The sequence below is a fragment of the Engystomops pustulosus genome, chromosome 6 (genome assembly GCF_040894005.1).
Source record: "Engystomops pustulosus chromosome 6, aEngPut4.maternal, whole genome shotgun sequence".
Taxonomy (NCBI): Eukaryota; Metazoa; Chordata; class Amphibia; order Anura; family Leptodactylidae; genus Engystomops; species Engystomops pustulosus.
In genome coordinates, this window is record NC_092416.1 from 182,683,787 (window position 1) to 182,701,061 (window position 17,275).

Consider the following 17,275-nt stretch of genomic DNA (forward strand, 5'->3'; position numbering starts at 1 on the left):
CTTACTGACAGGGCCAAAGAGAAGACCGCTTTTGTTACCCCTGACGGGCTTTTTCAGTACGTGGTACTTCCCTTTGGGCTACATGGGGCTCCCGCCACATTCCAGAGGTTAATGGATCTCGTGCTAAAACCTCACCGGAGATATGCCTCGGCCTACCTGGATGACATCATAGTTTATAGTAACGATTGGGAGAGTCACCTGGCCAAGGTGCAAGCAGTGGTAGACTCCCTGAGGGCAGCAGGGTTGACAGCGAACCCCCAAAAATGTGCACTGGGTCTGGAAGAGGCCCGTTACCTGGGGTACCGTATTGGGCGAGGTGTCATCAAACCCCAAGTAAATAAAGTGGAGGCGATCCAGCAGTGGCCACGACCTATGAGCAAGAAGCAAGTGAGGGCTTTCCTAGGCATAGTGGGCTATTATCGACGATTTATCCCCGATTTTGCTACCATAGCGGCACCCCTGACTGACCTGACCAAGGGTAGCAGGGCGGTGATGGTAAAGTGGAGTGAAGAGGCTGAGGGGGCGTTTCAGCGACTTAAGATGGTTTTGTGCGAGGGACCGGTACTGATCACCCCTAACTTCACCAAGACCTTTATTGTGCAGACTGACGCTTCTGACATGGGCTTAGGGGCTGTCCTGTCCCAAGTAGTGGAGGAACATCCTGTGACATTCCTGAGCCGCAAGCTCACACCCCCTGAGAAGAACTATAGTATAGTTGAGAGGGAGTGCTTGGCGATAAATGGGCTCTGGAATCCCTGAGATACTACTTGATAGGGCGACAGTTTACACTAGTGACCGATCACTCTCCCCTCACCTGGATGAGTCAGGCCAAAGAGAGGAACGCCAGGGTCACAAGGTGGTTCCTAATGCTGCAGAATTTCAAGTTCACGGTGGAACATCGAGCAGGAAAGCTGCATGGGAATGCCGATGCCCTGTCTCGTACCCACTGTCTGATGGCCAAAAGTGTTCGCCCCCACAGGGTCAAACGGAGGGGGAGGGTATGTGAGACACTGAAGGGGTTAACTGTGGATGGGCGGTATGTTTCCCCTAGGTTTTGCTATTATGCAAGGCCTTAGTGCTGAGGTTGTGTTGTCCAGCACCTTGGACACAGGTGGTGGGAACAGCCAATCAGGCTAATAAAGCCGCTCAGCAGAGCTCAGAATGTTGTCTCTCTCTGGAAGGAGGCTGGAGAGCACACAGCACTGACCTCTGTGCCTGGAGCAGCCAAGTGATTTTGTTAGTGGTGAGTCAGAGAACCATTGTTTACTTAGCACCCTGACGGGTAGGATATTATTTTGTTTTGGATGCCTGAATGTGAAGGCTGTTTTATTTTGATTCCTGCTGAAATAAACGCAGGCTAGACCTGTTTTGGACTAAACCTTGGTGTCACTGTCTTGAACTGCATCACAGCACCCCGCTACCACGGTCTCTACTGGGCCAAATCTCCCACAGTCTGGTTGAACCCAAACACAAGTGTAGAAGAAGTGAAGAAAACAGATATGAGCTATATATAATAATCACAGTAAAAATGCAATGTTGCAATCGAAAAGTCACACATGCAGCAACATAATCAAATAAAACATGCAAAGCTAAGCTCCTCATTGAGACCCAGTGGATTCATCATTTTGAGGCGGAAGATTCACTGGGCCACTTTTTGTAGTAGTAACCAGTCCCAGTTGCCTTTTCCGCATATACATAGGGCCCGATAGACGACACTCTTTGAGTGACAGTTAATAAATCCACGGATACATGTATACATTTTCCCAATAATACTACTGGTAAAGGTATTGGCACTCATCCTCACTCTACAGGCCACGCAGCCACTGCACCGAAAGCAACCCTTTGTTTCCCTATTGAGCCATGTCGTAGGAGGCAAGGGTCTTGTGTAATGGCTATGAACCAGTCTATCCTGTATATTTTGTCAACGTCAGCATGTTATGCTTGGATAAGAAGAATAGTGAAGAAATCAGGCAATACCTTTTTGAGGCTAACTGAGTACATTTGATGGTGAGCTTTCGAGAATACTAGTTCTCTTCGTCAGACATGATGTTATGCATGAAACAGAAAATTTACAGCATTTTATACACACTAAACAGAGATCATCAAAGGATATTAAAAAAAACCTCTAAAACAACAGATTGATAAAAACAGGGACATCTTATTTACAACAGGATGGCAATAAAAACATTAAAAACCTATGAGGCGAGACACATGAGCCCTGGCTCTTATCTGGTTGTGGCCTCCAGGTCAGAGGTAGGACTACTTTGCAAAGTGTTGAATCTCCTCATTAATTTATACTCCCATTCTTTCCTTTCCCTCTGTGTCTTAAAATGTCCCATTAAAATAGTAATCTGCAAATCTTCCATAGCGTGGTCCTCTCTGGAGAAATGTGCAGCCACTGTTCCAATGAGGCGTATCTGAGATTTATTAACATAATTTTTTGTTGGGCACCAAGAGGGTGGAACGCTTAGTCATGACGGCCCTCCTATATGTCTTTCGAAGGATAGAGTCTGGATAGCCTCGCTCAGTTAGGCGCCTTCTCAAGTCATTTGCCTGATTCGGGAATTCCTGAGAAGTTGAGCAATTCCTGCGCATTCACAGATATTGCCTATAGGGAATTCCCCTTTTGATGGCTGGGGGGTGAAGTGATTCCCATTGGAGTAGGGAATTGGTGGCTGTGGGTTTTCTATATATTGAGGTCTGAAGGATACCTTCAGGTGACATGGAGATCAAAACATCAAGAAAAGGGAGGTTCAGGGGATGAGATTTAATAAGGCCAAGGTGGTTATTGTTGAGGTCAGAGACCATTTGAAGATATGAAGATATCATCGATATAGTGAGCCCAAAGGCTCACCATGTCGATCCCATGGGGTCCACTCTCCTCACCAGAAATTTGCAATACAAATTCGTTATGGGCCAGGAATTGTTTACTCTAGTATTGTTTACGCATAGTCCTCTCCCGCCTCTAAGAAAATCTGTGGTGTTATGTGTGTAAGATGGTAATGATGTGACAAAAAGCGCAAGAATCTTGTCGATATAAATGCCGAGATGTTCACAAAGGGACAAAATCCTTGATAATATCGGCCAACCCTTCAGGGGATTAGACCCTTTATGTATTTTTGATAATCCATAGAATGTTGCCATTCTCGGTGTTTGGGTAACATATAGTCATGCTCGTCTTTAGAAATAAGTCCAATACAGTGACAAGAAACTTTGTCCGGGGTGGCATCCAAGACGAGGTACAGAGTCGGAAGGCAAGTTTGTGGTTGGGGACAGGCAGGAGATCACGACAGGCGGCAGTGGTTCAGGGTCAGAGGCAGAGTAAAAGGTAAGGGCAAGCGGAACAGGATCAGAGTCAAATGCAGAACCAGGGTCACAACGGGAAATGCAAACACTAGTGTAAGGTAGGGATAAAAGCTTTTGCAACCGCATGAGTACGAAGATCTGGCAGGGAGTGCTGGGAGAAGCCAGATTTTATCCATTTCCTGAAAAGGGCCAGAACCAATCAGCGGTGCACTGGCCCTTCTTCTGGAGCTGGCACTGGCAGATCGAAGAGCACGGGTTGGGCGATAGACTGAGATGAAAGAAGAGAGATAGGGAGGTGTAGCATTATGCAGAGCTGGAGGCATCCGTGTAGGGTTTGGTCTGAAAAGCGAGCATGGCTGCTGCATTAAGAATAGATTGTAGAGGAGAAAGTTTAGTCAGTGGAAGATGATTAGTAGGGAGATGCAGTAGTCTAGTCGAGAGGGAATCTGTGCAACAATTAGTATTTTAGAATTTTTGATTTTCAGAAATGGGCAGATTATGAAGACGTTTCTGAGATGCCTGCGGCAAGAGTGAGCACAAGCCCAAGACAACGGGCCTGCTGCCTCGGTGCTATAGTGATCCCACAGATGGAGATGGAGAAGTCAGGGTTGGGTCGGTTAGTAGATGGTGGAAAAACAAGAAGTTCAGTCTTAGAAAGATTATGTTTCAAGAAGAGAGAGGTCATGATGTTAGAGACAGCAGAGAGACAGTCACTGGTGTTCTGGATAACTACATGATAAATCCATCACGATAACCCTGTACAGACGTGTGGAAGGTCTAATCCTCAGAACAGGACAAGCTTTTTACTTTACTGGAGAAATAACAGAGGAAACATACAAAATACATAAATACATGTACAGACCAGGGGTGGACACCACCCAGCACATGCTTCTCCATGTTCTTTCCCTTAGATTTCTAAAAGGATCGAGGATGGATTTAAACATGGACAAGATGGAGAGAATATTCCAGCTCACCCTAGAGATTCTCTTCTATATTACTGGAGAGGTGAGAGATTGTGATGATGTCACATTACATCATTATCTATGGGAATAACAGATGATAGGACTGGAGAGGTGAGAGATTCTGGAAATGTATGGAGGGAGATTTATCAATGTGTCTCTCCATAACCAGGATTACACAGTAGTGAAGAAGACCTCTAGTGGGCGCTGTCAGGCCCCTGTGAATGAAGGACGGGGGAGAACCCTGGGCCCAATCCCGGCTCCTCCACCTCACCCCCTGATACATGATGACATCAATGAGCAGAAGATCCTAGAAGTCACCCACAAGATGATGGAGCTGTTGACTGGAGAGGTGACACTGCTGGGAATGCTGGGACATTATACAGTAACGCTATGAAGGGATCTGGGTGATGATGGGATCATTGTGTGTGTCAGGTTCCTATAAGGTGTCAGGATGTGGCTGTCTATTTCTCCATGGAGGAGTGGGAGTATTTAGAAGGACACAAAGATGTGTACAAGGACGTCATGATGGAGGACCACCAGCCCCTCACACCAGCAGGTAATAGACAGGACTAAATCCACACGTCCTTTCATTATCTGTATGGAAAGAAGGAATTCAGTCTCTGGATGTTTCCTACAGGTAGATCCAGTAAGAGAACATCACCGGAGAGATGTCCCAGTCCTCTTCTCCTACCACAGGATTGTTCAGACAAGAAGTACGTCCCACAGGATCAGACAATGGAGAGAGACACGAGGGTGGAGAGAATCTTCCAGCTCACCCTAGAGATTCTCTTCTATATTACTGGAGAGGTGAGAGATTGTGATGAGGTCACATTACATCATTATCTATGGGAATAACAGATGATAGGACTGGAGAGGTGAGAGATTCTGGAAATGTATGGAGGGATATTTATCAATGTGTCTCTCCATAACCAGGATTACACAGTAGTGAAGAAGACCTCTAGTGGGCGCTGTCAGGCCCCTGTGTATGAAGGACGGGGGAGAACCCTGAGCCCAATCCCGGCTCCTCCACCTCACCCCCTGATACATGATGACATCAATGAGCAGAAGATCCTAGAAGTCACCCACAAGATGATGGAGCTGCTGACTGGAGAGGTGACACTGCTGGGAATGCTGGGACATTATACAGTAACGCTATGAAGGGATCTGGGTGATGACGGGATCATTGTGTGTGTCAGGTTCCTATAAGGTGTCAGGATGTGGCTGTCTATTTCTCCATGGAGGAGTGGGAGTATTTAGAAGGACACAAAGATGTGTACAAGGACGTCATGATGGAGGACCACCAGCCCCTCACATCAGCAGGTAATAGACAGGACTAAATCCACACGTCCTTTCATTATCTGTATGGAAAGAAGGAATTCAGTCTCTGTGTTTCCTGCAGGAATACTGATCCCCGGGGCCTCGAAGGAAGAGACGGAGCTGCTAGGTCAGTATTTTTTTAAAATCAAATTGATCTTTTTTGATTTTTACATTTTAAAGAAAACAATACAACACCAACAGTGCCCCAATTGGGGAAAAACACAGCCCCTCCCTCCCCATCCTTCCCGTCCCCCGGTTCCAGCCCCCGAAAGCTTCACCTTCTGCGATTCTGGGATGAGCCTTGTCTGCCCACTCCTATCAATGAGAATAACTTAGGCCATGCCCCAGCCCTTCTGCACATTACCAGAACCACAGAATTATTCATACCTCAACATTCGTAACCCCCCAACCATGCTAATCCTTCCTCTCAGCAATGCTTGTGACGCCAGTACCGGTGTGTCCAACCACTCACTCCACAATTTCTCAAATTTCTCCGGTTTCCCCCTTTTTTGGAATACCGCACGTTTGTTTAGCAACAGCCCATTCGCTTTTGTGAGGAATTCTGCCTTGGTGGGCGAAACAGGCTGTATCCAGTGGGCCGCTATTGTCTTTCACGCTACCAATAGTAGGCGACCAACAGCCATTTTACATCTCTTAGTCAACTGCACTTCCTCCATGCATCCCAACACGCACAGCAGTATGTTCCTAGGTAAATGTGTGTAAAAAACCTTATCCAGAAGATTCAGCACTCCGGACCAAAAGGATGACAAGTGTGTGCAGGTCCACAACATGTGAGCCGTATCTGCGGGAGCTTCCACACACTTTGGGCAGCTATCATCAGGACGGATACCTATATCATGCAATAGTTTAGGCGTACGGTAGGCGCGGTGTAAAATATAGATTTGAGACAGTCTACCAGATTCACTGATGGACATAGACGGGATCGCCTCCAGTATCCCCTCCCATTGGTCATCAGTGATATCACTTACATCCCTTTCCCACTTCTGCCTAACCCTAAGGGGATGGCTGTCCAAAAATGTATCTAATAAAAGTCGATACATCAAGGATATCAATCCTGGTAGATGAGTCGCATTAGCCCCACATCGAATAATGTATCCTTCCTGATTTCTAAGGGAGTTAGAGTCCCATTATGCCATAAAGGGGTATATTCTGTATAGCCTGTAATCCCTCTGATCTGCTTCACTTTCCCCCATATGGTGTGAATAAGTTTCATTGTCGGAAGCCAATCAGATTTCCGGCGGAAGCCCGCCCATCCAAGGTCATCAGCAGCCTTGTGGTACCTAAATAGTAACTAACCATCCCTGCTGAGACTCCCAGCATTCTGTCAGCCCCCCCACCCCGTAGGTGTTGGAGCTGCACTGCCAGATAGTAAAGCCATGGATTGGGGAGGGCTAATCCCCCGTTCATGTTGCTGCAATGTTTCTAACTTGATGCAAGGGTGTTTCCGCCCCCACACCACATCCCTGATTAGGGCATTGATCCTATGAAACCTGTTAAGGGGCAACCATATTGGGGTGTTGTGCAAGGCATACAGCAGCTGGGGCATCACCACCATCTTTACAAGGTTCAGTCGGCCTAATAAAGTCAAGGGAAGCTTACACCAAGCTGCTATCTTAGTTCTAATTTTAGTAAGAAGCGCCGTCAAGTTAAGTTCTTCAAAGTCACATACGCATGGAGAGACCTCAATCCCCAAATATTTAAATCTAGAAACCACTGGTAAGGGAGTCACCAATTCCGCCAAGGCACCATCCAATCGATCCACAGCCATCAAGGTCGAGTTATGCCAATTAATAGTAAGCCCTCATAGAGATCTAAATTCCTCCAACAGGAGCATTACTGCCACCAAGGAGGGACTCGTATCTCCCAGGAACAATAAGGCATCACCCGCGTACAGCGCTATTTTATTGTGTAACTGGCCATATCGAAACCCCTCAATATTCGGAGACAGCCTCACTGCCGCTGCTAATGGAGAACAGCATGGGTGACAAAGGGCAGCCTTGTCGTGTACCCCTAGTCATATACCCCTTGTCGTGTTTAACCCATGATATAAAGTTAGGACCAAAGCCCACCAGAAATGGGTCTATATGACTCCGGTATCTGAAGGTCCTTCCCTTCCTTAGGTATTACCACGATAATGGTTTCCTGAATCGACCGGGGTAGGTCCCCTTTCTCAAAGGATTCCTCAAAAACCTTTAGTAGCTTAGGCAACAAGATTCCCCCAAATTTTTTATAGAGCTCTGTTGGCATCCCGTCCACCCCTGGGGCTTTGTCATTAGCCATCGCCTGCGTTGCCTACTCTATCTCTTCCAAAGTTAGAGGGCCCTCCGGCATTTCCCTACTCTCTGCGGATAGTTGAGGTAAGGAGAGATTAGACAAGAAATTCTCAATTTCTCTATCTGACGCTTGCGCTCTTGTTGTGTACAGGTCTGCGTAAAAGGTCTGCAAGACACCTAGAATACCCTTAGTGTCAGTACACACGTCCCCCATTAGGCGCCCTGAGAGATCCAAAATGGGTTGTACCTTGCTGTGCCTTCGAGATGACAGATAGCAAGTGGCCTACTTTCTCCCCTTCCTCAAAAATCTTTGTTTCATAAACATACGCTTTCGAGTCGCCACCTCTAGCAAGTGTGTGTTAAGTACTTCCTGAGCTTGTCGCAGTCTGTCTTTGGTTAGGTCAGTAGGGTTCTCAATAAAATCCGCTTCTGCCCTACGCATTTCCAAGTGCATAGCTTCGTCTAATGCACCAGTTCTAGATTTGGTGACACTCAAAAAGACTTTCATAGTCTCCAAAGTCCATTGCTGCGAGTCACTGTCAACATGTGCTTCAAAGAACTGAGCGAGGTCGCCTGGAACATTACTCGTCACCAACGGTTGAGCCAACCAGAAGGGGTTAATCCTCCACAACCTCGTAGAGGTATGAGATTCCCCAGGTGTGGTAAAGGAAATTAGCATAGGGGAGTGATCAGACAACGTCCTCTGGAGATACTGAACATCCGTCACTCGAAGCAACATTCCGGAATCCCCCAGCGCCAGGTCAATTTGAGAGAGAGTACTGTAGGTAGAGGAACAACAGGAATATTGACTAGAGTGCGGGTATCGGACCCTCCACAGGTCTATCATGCTCACTTCCGAGAGCAGGGTGCCAAAGGGAGTCACCCCTCCCGTCCTACCGTCTGTCAGCAGTCTATGTCTGTCAAGGCCTTCATGAGGGACATTATTGAAATCCCCCACCACCAAATAGGGTATCCCCAGATGTTTTGCAATATATGCCAACACCAAAGTACATACCACATTCGAATATGGAGGGGTAATGTATACTGTAATAAGCAGAAAAGAGAATGTGCCAATGTTACATCTCAGACAAATATACCTCCCTTCTGTATTCACTGCTTTATCTACACATTCCAAAGGTATATTCCTATGCACCAGAATGCTAACCCCCTTGTGTATGAGGAATAAACAGCATGATAGACATTTCCTATCCAGGGCTTATTCATAAAATGAATACGATCCTCAGACACATGTGTCTCCTGAAGACAATATATGGCAGGTTGTTGTCTAAGCAGGTACTGGAAGACTCCCATACACTTGGTTGCACCAGACAGGCCTCTCACATTACAGCTAACTATTTTCACATTCACCGCCATCTATCCGCACATACATACCAGAGTTACAGCCGCCCTTTCCCACCATCCATTGACATGGCATCCATCTGCTTTCTCCCAAGGCCGGAACCATAAATGTAGGAGAACCGCCCCTTCCGCAAATATCTTGTCAGGAGCACCGTACATTAACAACTGCAGGTTCATTAGTGCAACACATCAGGAACTCTTAAAGGTACACGGTTCCGCAGTTGGCCTTCAGGTTGGTCTAGCCATTGCAAGGCTGTTTTAGGATCCTCAAAAAAGTGGGTAGTCCCCAATGCCACCACCCGCAGCTTGGCTGGGAATATCATAGAGTAGGGGACATTCACAGCTTGTAGCCTGCGCTTTATGTCCAAGAACTTGGCTTTTCTGTGCTGCACATCTTGGGGTAGTCCGGGAACAGAGATATTTTAGCCCCGTTGATGGTGAGGTCAGGATTATCCCGGGCCTTACGCAGAATAGTATCCCTGTCTCTGAAGTGTAAAATGTTTGCCAGCGTTGGCCTAGGTGGGCGACGTGGTGGTAATGGTCTTGTGGGAACCCTGTGGACCCTTTCGATAGCAAACAATGGGGATAGCGTCTCTTTCCCAAATTTCTGAAGCAGCCACTGCTCAATAAATGTTGTGGGATTTTGGCACTCTTCTTTCTTGGGTATCCCCACCAGCCTCACATTATTTCTGCGTGCCCTGTTCTCTAGGTCATCTGTTTTATCCCAAAGGGCGCCGATCTCATCCTGTGCCCTTCTAGAAGCTTTCTTGCATTTCGCCATATCATCCTCAAGGTCTGAGGTTCTCTGCTCTACTTAAGTAGTGCGTTCAAATATTCTATGGTGCAAAATGGAGAGGTCTTCCCTCATGCTCCCCACTTGTTGTGTGAGAGAGCTAATGCCTGTATTACAGCGGGCACTCACCTTCAGAACATCGGCAATAGTAGGCTCAGCCGCCTGTGGGGAAACTTTAGCTGGCCTGGGTGTCTGTGTAAGTGTCCGGTCAACCACCTCCATATCAGAGAGCTCGTCCTCTGACAATTACGGGTCACCTCCAACCGACCCAGCCTTCCGCTGCCATGAGTCTTCAGGAGGACCCAATTGGCTCCCTCCCGTCTGCCAAGCAAAGCATCCCAGCCGATCCGCGATGTTCTTCTGCCAGCGGGAAGATGCGGAAGTGGACGCGGAAGCGCCAGCGCCATCTTGAAAATCAGGGCCGCTGGAGGTTTTAGCGCTGCGAGTGCCTTTAGATTGCATTTTCTGAGACTATACCGGTGCCTGACTATACCGGTGGATGTCAGCAGCAGGATCTTCGGTTCTGGAGCCAGAACTTGGGCAGCAAACGGATAAAAGCAGGATAACCGGTGAGAGCTCTCCCTATGCGCATCTTACTGCATGATCCGTCAGGCCACGCCCCTGCTAGGTCAGTATTTAGATATATCAGACCTCCTAAAAATTAAAAAACAAACATTTGTCAGGATTTATGAATAAATTTACAGCAAACTTTACATTTTTATACCAAAATTTGAAACGTAGTTTATTTGTGGATTGTTGTCAGTGTCAGAGAAATCCAGGGCAGGGCTGAGCTCCTGGGGACGGGTTCTGTTTGTTACAACATTGGTCAAGAAAAGACGTTCTGCGTGAGGCCTTTAATTTTAAACACTATGGACCTTTGTCCCAAATTTTAATAAGCACTGATCCTGTCAAGAAGGATTTTCAGGAATCTAGTAAAGAAACAATAAATATCATTTAAGGTTATTTAATGCAGAAATGATATATTATTGTATATTCTTTGCAGATGACTGCAAAAGGAGCTCGGAGGGACGTCTGATATCTTCAGCATTTACAGCAGCAGATTGTGAAGTCACACAATATCCATCCTCAGATATTTACAGCAAACCTAAATCATCTCCTCCTGCATTACATGCTTCATGCTCTGATTCTTCACGGACTGAAAAGCGAAATAGAATTCTGAAAGAGGAAAAGCCTTTTTCGTGTTCAGAATGTGGGAAATGTTTTATCCAAAAACAAGCTTTTGTTAGACATCAGATAAGTCACACTGGGGAGAAGCCATTTACATGTTCACAATGTGGTAAAGGTTTTGCTCAAAAAAGTCATTTTGTAGCACATCAGAGAAATCACACAGGGGAGAAGCCATTTCCATGTTCAAAATGTGGGAAATGCTTTAAGACTAATTCAGAACTTGTTAAACATCAGAGAACTCACACAGGGGACAAGCCATTTTTATGTTTAGAGTGTGGGAAACGCTTTAATTGGAATTCAAAACTTGTTATACATCAGAGAATTCACACAGGGGAGAAGCCATTTCCATGTTCAGAATGTGGGAAATGCTTTAAGGCTAATTCAGAACTTGCTAAACATCAGAGAACTCACACAGGGGACAAGCCATTTTTATGTTTAGAATGTGGGAAAAGCTTTAATCAGAATTCAGAACTTATTACACATCAGAGAATTCACACAGGGGATAAGCCATTGTTATGTTTAGAGTGTGGGAAATGCTTTAATTGGAATTCAGAACTTGTTATACATCAGAGAATTCACACAGGGGAGAAGCCATATTCATGTTCAGAATGTGGGAAATGCTTTAAGACTAATTCAGAACTTGTTAAACATCAGAGAACTCACACAGGGGACAAGCCATTTTTATGTTTAGAGTGTGGGAAACGCTTTAATCGGAATTCAAAACTTGTTATACATCAGAGAACTCACACAGGGGACAAGCCATTTTTATGTTTAGAGTGTGGGAAACGCTTTAATCGGAATTCAAAACTTGTTATACATCAGAGAAATCACACAGGGGAGAAGCCATTTCCATGTTCAGAATGTGGGAAATGCTTTAAGGCTAATTCAGAACTTGCTAAACATCAGAGAACTCACACAGGGGACAAGCCATTTTTATGTTTAGAATGTGGGAAAAGCTTCAATCAGAATTCAGAACTTATTACACATCAGAGAAGTCACACAGGGGATAAGCCATTTTCATGTTCAGAATGTGGGAAATGCTTTTATCGGAAGTCAGAACTTGTTATACATCAGAGAATTCACACAGGGGAGAAGCCATTTCCATGTTCAGAATGTGGGAAATGCTTTAAGGCGAATTCAGAACTTGTTAGACATAAGAGAAATCACACAGGTGAGAAGCCATTTCCATGTTTAGAATGTGGGAAATGCTTTCATCGGAATTCAGAACTTGTTAGACATCAGAGAAGTCACACAGGGGAGAAGCCATTTTCATGTTCAGAATGTGGGAAATGCTTTAATCGGAAATCAGTACTTCTTAGACATAAGAGAATTCACACAGGGGATAAGCCATTGTTATGTTTAGAGTGTGGGAAATGCTTTAATTGGAATTCAGAACTTGTTATACATCAGAGAATTCACACAGGGGAGAAGCCATATTCATGTTCAGAATGTGGGAAATGCTTTAAGACGAATTCAGAACTTGTTATACATCAGAGAATTCACACAGGGGAGAAGCCATTTCCATGTTCAGAATGTGGGAAATGCTTTAAGGCGAATTCAAAACTTGTTGGACATCAGAGAAATCACACAGGGGAGAAGCCATTTTTATGTTTAGAATGTGGAAAATGCTTTTATCGGAAGTCAGAACTTGTTATACATCAGAGAATTCACACAGGGGAGAAGCCATTTCCATGTTCAGAATGTGGGAAATGCTTTAAGGCGAATTCAGAACTTGTTAGACATAAGAGAAATCACACAGGTGAGAAGCCATTTCCATGTTTAGAATGTGGGAAATGCTTTCATCGGAATTCAGAACTTGTTAGACATCAGAGAACTCACACAGGGGAGAAGCCATTTTCATGTTCAGAATGTGGGAAATGCTTTAATCAGCAATCAATACTTCTTAGCCATGTGAGAATTCATACAGGGGAGAAACCATACAAATGTTTAGAATGTGGGAGATGTTTTACTCAGAAAAAATCTCTTTTGGTACATCAGAAAAGTCACACAAAGGAGAAGCCACCTCCACACTAATAATGTGGTAAATGTTTTTTGCACTCAAAGGGAACCTATCATCAGAAATTGACCTAATAAGCCATTACCAGTATGTTGTGAAGGTGATTATCACCTTCCAGATCAGGTTTCTTTGATGGTCCAGTGTGGTGGCATCAATCAGAAAATCATTTTTGAGTTTTAACTTGGTTTTGTAAAGTCATGGAGGTGCAGAGATCAAATTGAAGTCAAGCTCTCCTAAATTCAGAATGAAGGAGATCTGGTTAGTGATGTGTCTGGATGTAGGACTATCAATTGCAGTGAAGAGGGCATTCTGAAGAAGGCATTGACTTCAGTGTTAAACTCTCCACCTCCTTGACTTTATACAATGCCACTGTGCTGGGCCATGAAATAGACACGATCTAGAAAGTGTTCAGCTGCTTCATGACTTACAGGTAGTGGTTTATTAGGTCAATTTCTGCTGACCGGTTCCCTTTAACAGGTCACCAGTCCTCAATACAGCTGTCAAAGACGGATCATTGTGGATACTAAGAGCCCTGACTCTCGGTTGGTGTCACCTAGAAGTTCTGGTGTCCCATGAAAGAGGAAAATGGATTGTGTTTCTAGACAGAGGCGGCTCCAGGTCTCAGTAGGCCCCTGGGCGACAGAGCCTCAGTGGACCCCTGTGCAGTGAATTCATGTGGAAGCATTAAAAATACATAAACTTAAACAAACAGTCTCCTGTTCCCTAAAATTTTCGCTAGTTTATCACCCCGACATCGTTACATTATATGCAGCCCCACATGTTTCTATTATATACTGCCCCCTTATAAGTTATATAATAATAGTATTTTCATTATGTATAGCCCCACATGGTTATATATCATACTGAGATACCGCCTTGTGGGCCCCCCCAGGAGCTCTGGGCCCAGGCATGTCTAGTGCCGGTGCCGGGCCTGTTTCTAGATACCGGAAAAGTGGAGATATTAACAGTTGAAGTTTTAGTTTTGTTGCGATCTTCGTGAACAGAACCACTTTACCAGTACCTGTCCAGAAAGTAGACTGTAACTTGTAAGATACACACATTCCTGAATAAAGTTTTTATTTTAAATGGTCCCTTCATTATTTATGACGTTCTCACTCAAGTTCTTATTAATTGTAGGAGATTCCATAATTGCGCTGCCCAAACGATGGCACATGGTGCGGTGAAGCTGCTTGTCACTGCCCCCTCCTTGCTATCTGCTTCCCCTCCCCCGGGCCAGCATGTGGCGCTAGTGATGCACGCCGGAGCTGATGGATTGCTGGCTCTTTGATGTTTCCCCCGGCTTCTTCGTATTCCAGTGGCAGAGAGGTGCCCCATGGTGATTCATGAATCCAGCACCCCCTGCACAGCCTCGACAGAGGGCACCCCCATTTTTTTGGTGCACGCCAGTCGGGATAATGGTTGCTGACTTCAGCCCTGGGAGTTAGGTATTGCGGGTCAGCGTGATGTTATGAACCCTTCCCGACTAGGGCAGGTTCCCAGAGGGGTGGATGGGGGAGAAGGTTTAAGTCACTTGCCTTGCGGTGATAAAGACGCCAAAGAAACAACTCATACACTTGCATATGAACTTGAACTGTAGGGATGCCTGTCACCTTGGTGAGCTATCCTTCTCAAAATGATTCTTGCTTGTTCCTCAGCTGCACTGAACTCCTCTTATTACAGGCACAACCTCTGCTTGCTGTGCTGCTTAGCTCCTCTGAGACCCAGGCCTCCTGCCTGTCTCCTCTAAGACATGCTTCAACGGCTGCTGTTCCCTCCAACTGCTCCCGTGGACTGACTTCACTCTCTTCTCGCTCACACTCACTTCTGACTCTCTCTCACTCTTAACTCCTCCCCTCTTCTACCCACAATTCTTCTCTACTCTCTCACCTTGGTAGGCCGACCTCTCTCTTTATTAAACATAAAACAATTAAAGGTATAGACACAATACATTGCCATAGCTGTAGGACCCGACATTTTACACAAAGTGGAGGCTGCTACATAGGCAACATGGCTGCCTGTCTCTATGTGATGTGTAACATGGCTGCCTGTCTCTATGTGATGTGTAACATGGCTGCCTGTCTCTATGTGATGTGTAACATGGCTGCCTGTCTCTAGGTGATGTGTAACATGGCTGCCTGTCTCTAGGTGATGTGTAACATGGCTGCCTGCCTCTAGGTGATGTGTAACATAGCTGTGTGTCTCTATGTGATGTGTAAGATTGCTGCCTGTCTCTAGGTGATGTGTAACATGGCCGCCTGTCTCTAGGTGATGTGTAACATGGCCGCCTGTCTCTAGGTGATGTGTAACATGGCCGCCTGTCTCTATGTGATGTGTAACATGGCTGCCTGTCTCTAGGTGATGTGTAACATGGCTGCCTGTCTCTAGGTGATGTGTAACATGGCCTCCTGTCTCTAGGTGATGTGTAACATGGCTGCCTGTCTCTAGGTGATGTGTAACATGGCCTCCTGTCTCTAGGTGATGTGTAACATGGCTGCCTGTCTCTAGGTGATGTGTAACATGGCCGCCTGTCTCTAGGTGATGTGTAACATGGCTGCCTGTCTCTAGGTGATGTGTAACATGGGCGCCTGTCTGTAGGTGATGTGTAACATGGCCGCCTGTCTCTAGGTGATGTGTAACATGGCTGCCTGTCTCTAGGTGATGTGTAACATAGCTGCCTTTCTCCAGGTGATGTGTAACATGGCTTCCTGTCTCTAGGCGATGTGTAACGTGGCTGCCTGTCTCTAGGCGATGTGTAACGTGGCTGCCTGTCTCTAGGCGATGTGTAACATGGCTGCCTGTCTCTAGGTGATGTGTAACATGGCTGCCTGTCTCTAGGTGATGTGTAACATGGCCTCCTGTCTCTAGGTGATGTGTAACATGGCCGCCTGTCTCTAGGTGATATGTAACATGGCTGCCTGTCTCTAGGTGATATGTAACATGGCCGCCTGTCTCTAGGTGAGATGTAACATGGCTGCCTGCACTACCATCCCCCCTACTACTAGCTGGCCTGCTCCCCCGGCTGTTAGGGAGAGCAGGATCCGGTAGGGCTGCCATTTCTGACACTGACGAGCTTACATCATTGCACAATTTTGCTTGGATGTTCAGAGTCAGAATTTGCCTTCCTTTTCTTGGACCCCTCTCTATCCCCCCTATTTACAGTAACCCAGCTACCTACCCCGTCCTCCTGGCTTTCTTCTCCACCCTCCACTTCTATCCCGCTTATTGCTCAGTGAGCTGCATACTCCTCTCAAGATTGCCTATTGCTCGGAGACATGCAATATCTTCCTCCAGATATCTAGCACGAGCTTTTAGGAGAAAATATGGGCACATCTGTCGCAGCAGTATTCACCCTGGAACTCCTGCTCCAGCTGTGTATACATACAGCACTGGAGCATACCACAATATTGCTAGCCATATCCTAGTTACAAAACTGTGAGGAGTGTATAAATGAAGAGATATAAAATACAGATTACTTACAGATCTGTGGACTCCTCTTTTTCGAGCTCCGCTTGGTTTAACTCCACTTATGTTCACAAGCCACTTAGAAACATTAGCCAAAATAATCAAGCTCAAAACTGAGTTGCTATCCCTTAATTTATCACCTGTGAAAACTAATCTCTCCTTACAATTCGAAAGCCAGACAAAGAAAGGGGGAAAAAAAGCTATTTAAGTTGTGACACTAAGAAAAGTGCCTTGCTATTGAAGGGTGAGGGAGGTGCCACCTCATCAAGAGCACTTTTGAGGTTTCTGTGAGATGGTGAGTATTAATGGCGAGGGGGTTCCTGTAAGTGTGATATGTGGGCGATTTCTGTAAAGGAGAGGAACTTTTAACAGTAAAAGAGAGAAGATTATGGTCTGAAAGTAGAAAGGCAGAATTCGTGAAGTCAGGGATTGAAGAGGGTTAATCAAAGACCAGGTCTAGGATGTTTCCCTCCTGGTGACTAGAAGAGACCTAAAGAGGAATTTAGTGAGGTGTTTATAGTTTCATAGTTTATACGGTTGAAAAAAGACACTTGTCCATCAAGTTCAACCAAGGAAG

The 17,275-nt window shown here is 45.7% G+C and overlaps 1 protein-coding gene and 1 long non-coding RNA gene across 2 annotated transcripts in view; both read left to right on the forward strand.

Annotated features, from left to right (window-relative positions):
* Positions 1 to 14,322, forward strand: part of LOC140065228 (uncharacterized) — a 46,333-nt gene extending 32,011 nt beyond the window's left edge. The window contains 3 exon segments of the mRNA XM_072112830.1: positions 3,185 to 3,328; positions 5,639 to 5,712; positions 11,035 to 14,322. Of these exon segments, the coding sequence (XP_071968931.1) occupies positions 3,185 to 3,328; positions 5,639 to 5,712; positions 11,035 to 13,253 (2,437 nt within the window). The 3' untranslated portion in view covers positions 13,254 to 14,322.
* LOC140065443 (uncharacterized) overlaps positions 1 to 17,275 on the forward strand; it is a 98,547-nt gene that overhangs the window by 67,472 nt on the left and 13,800 nt on the right. The window lies entirely within an intron of this gene.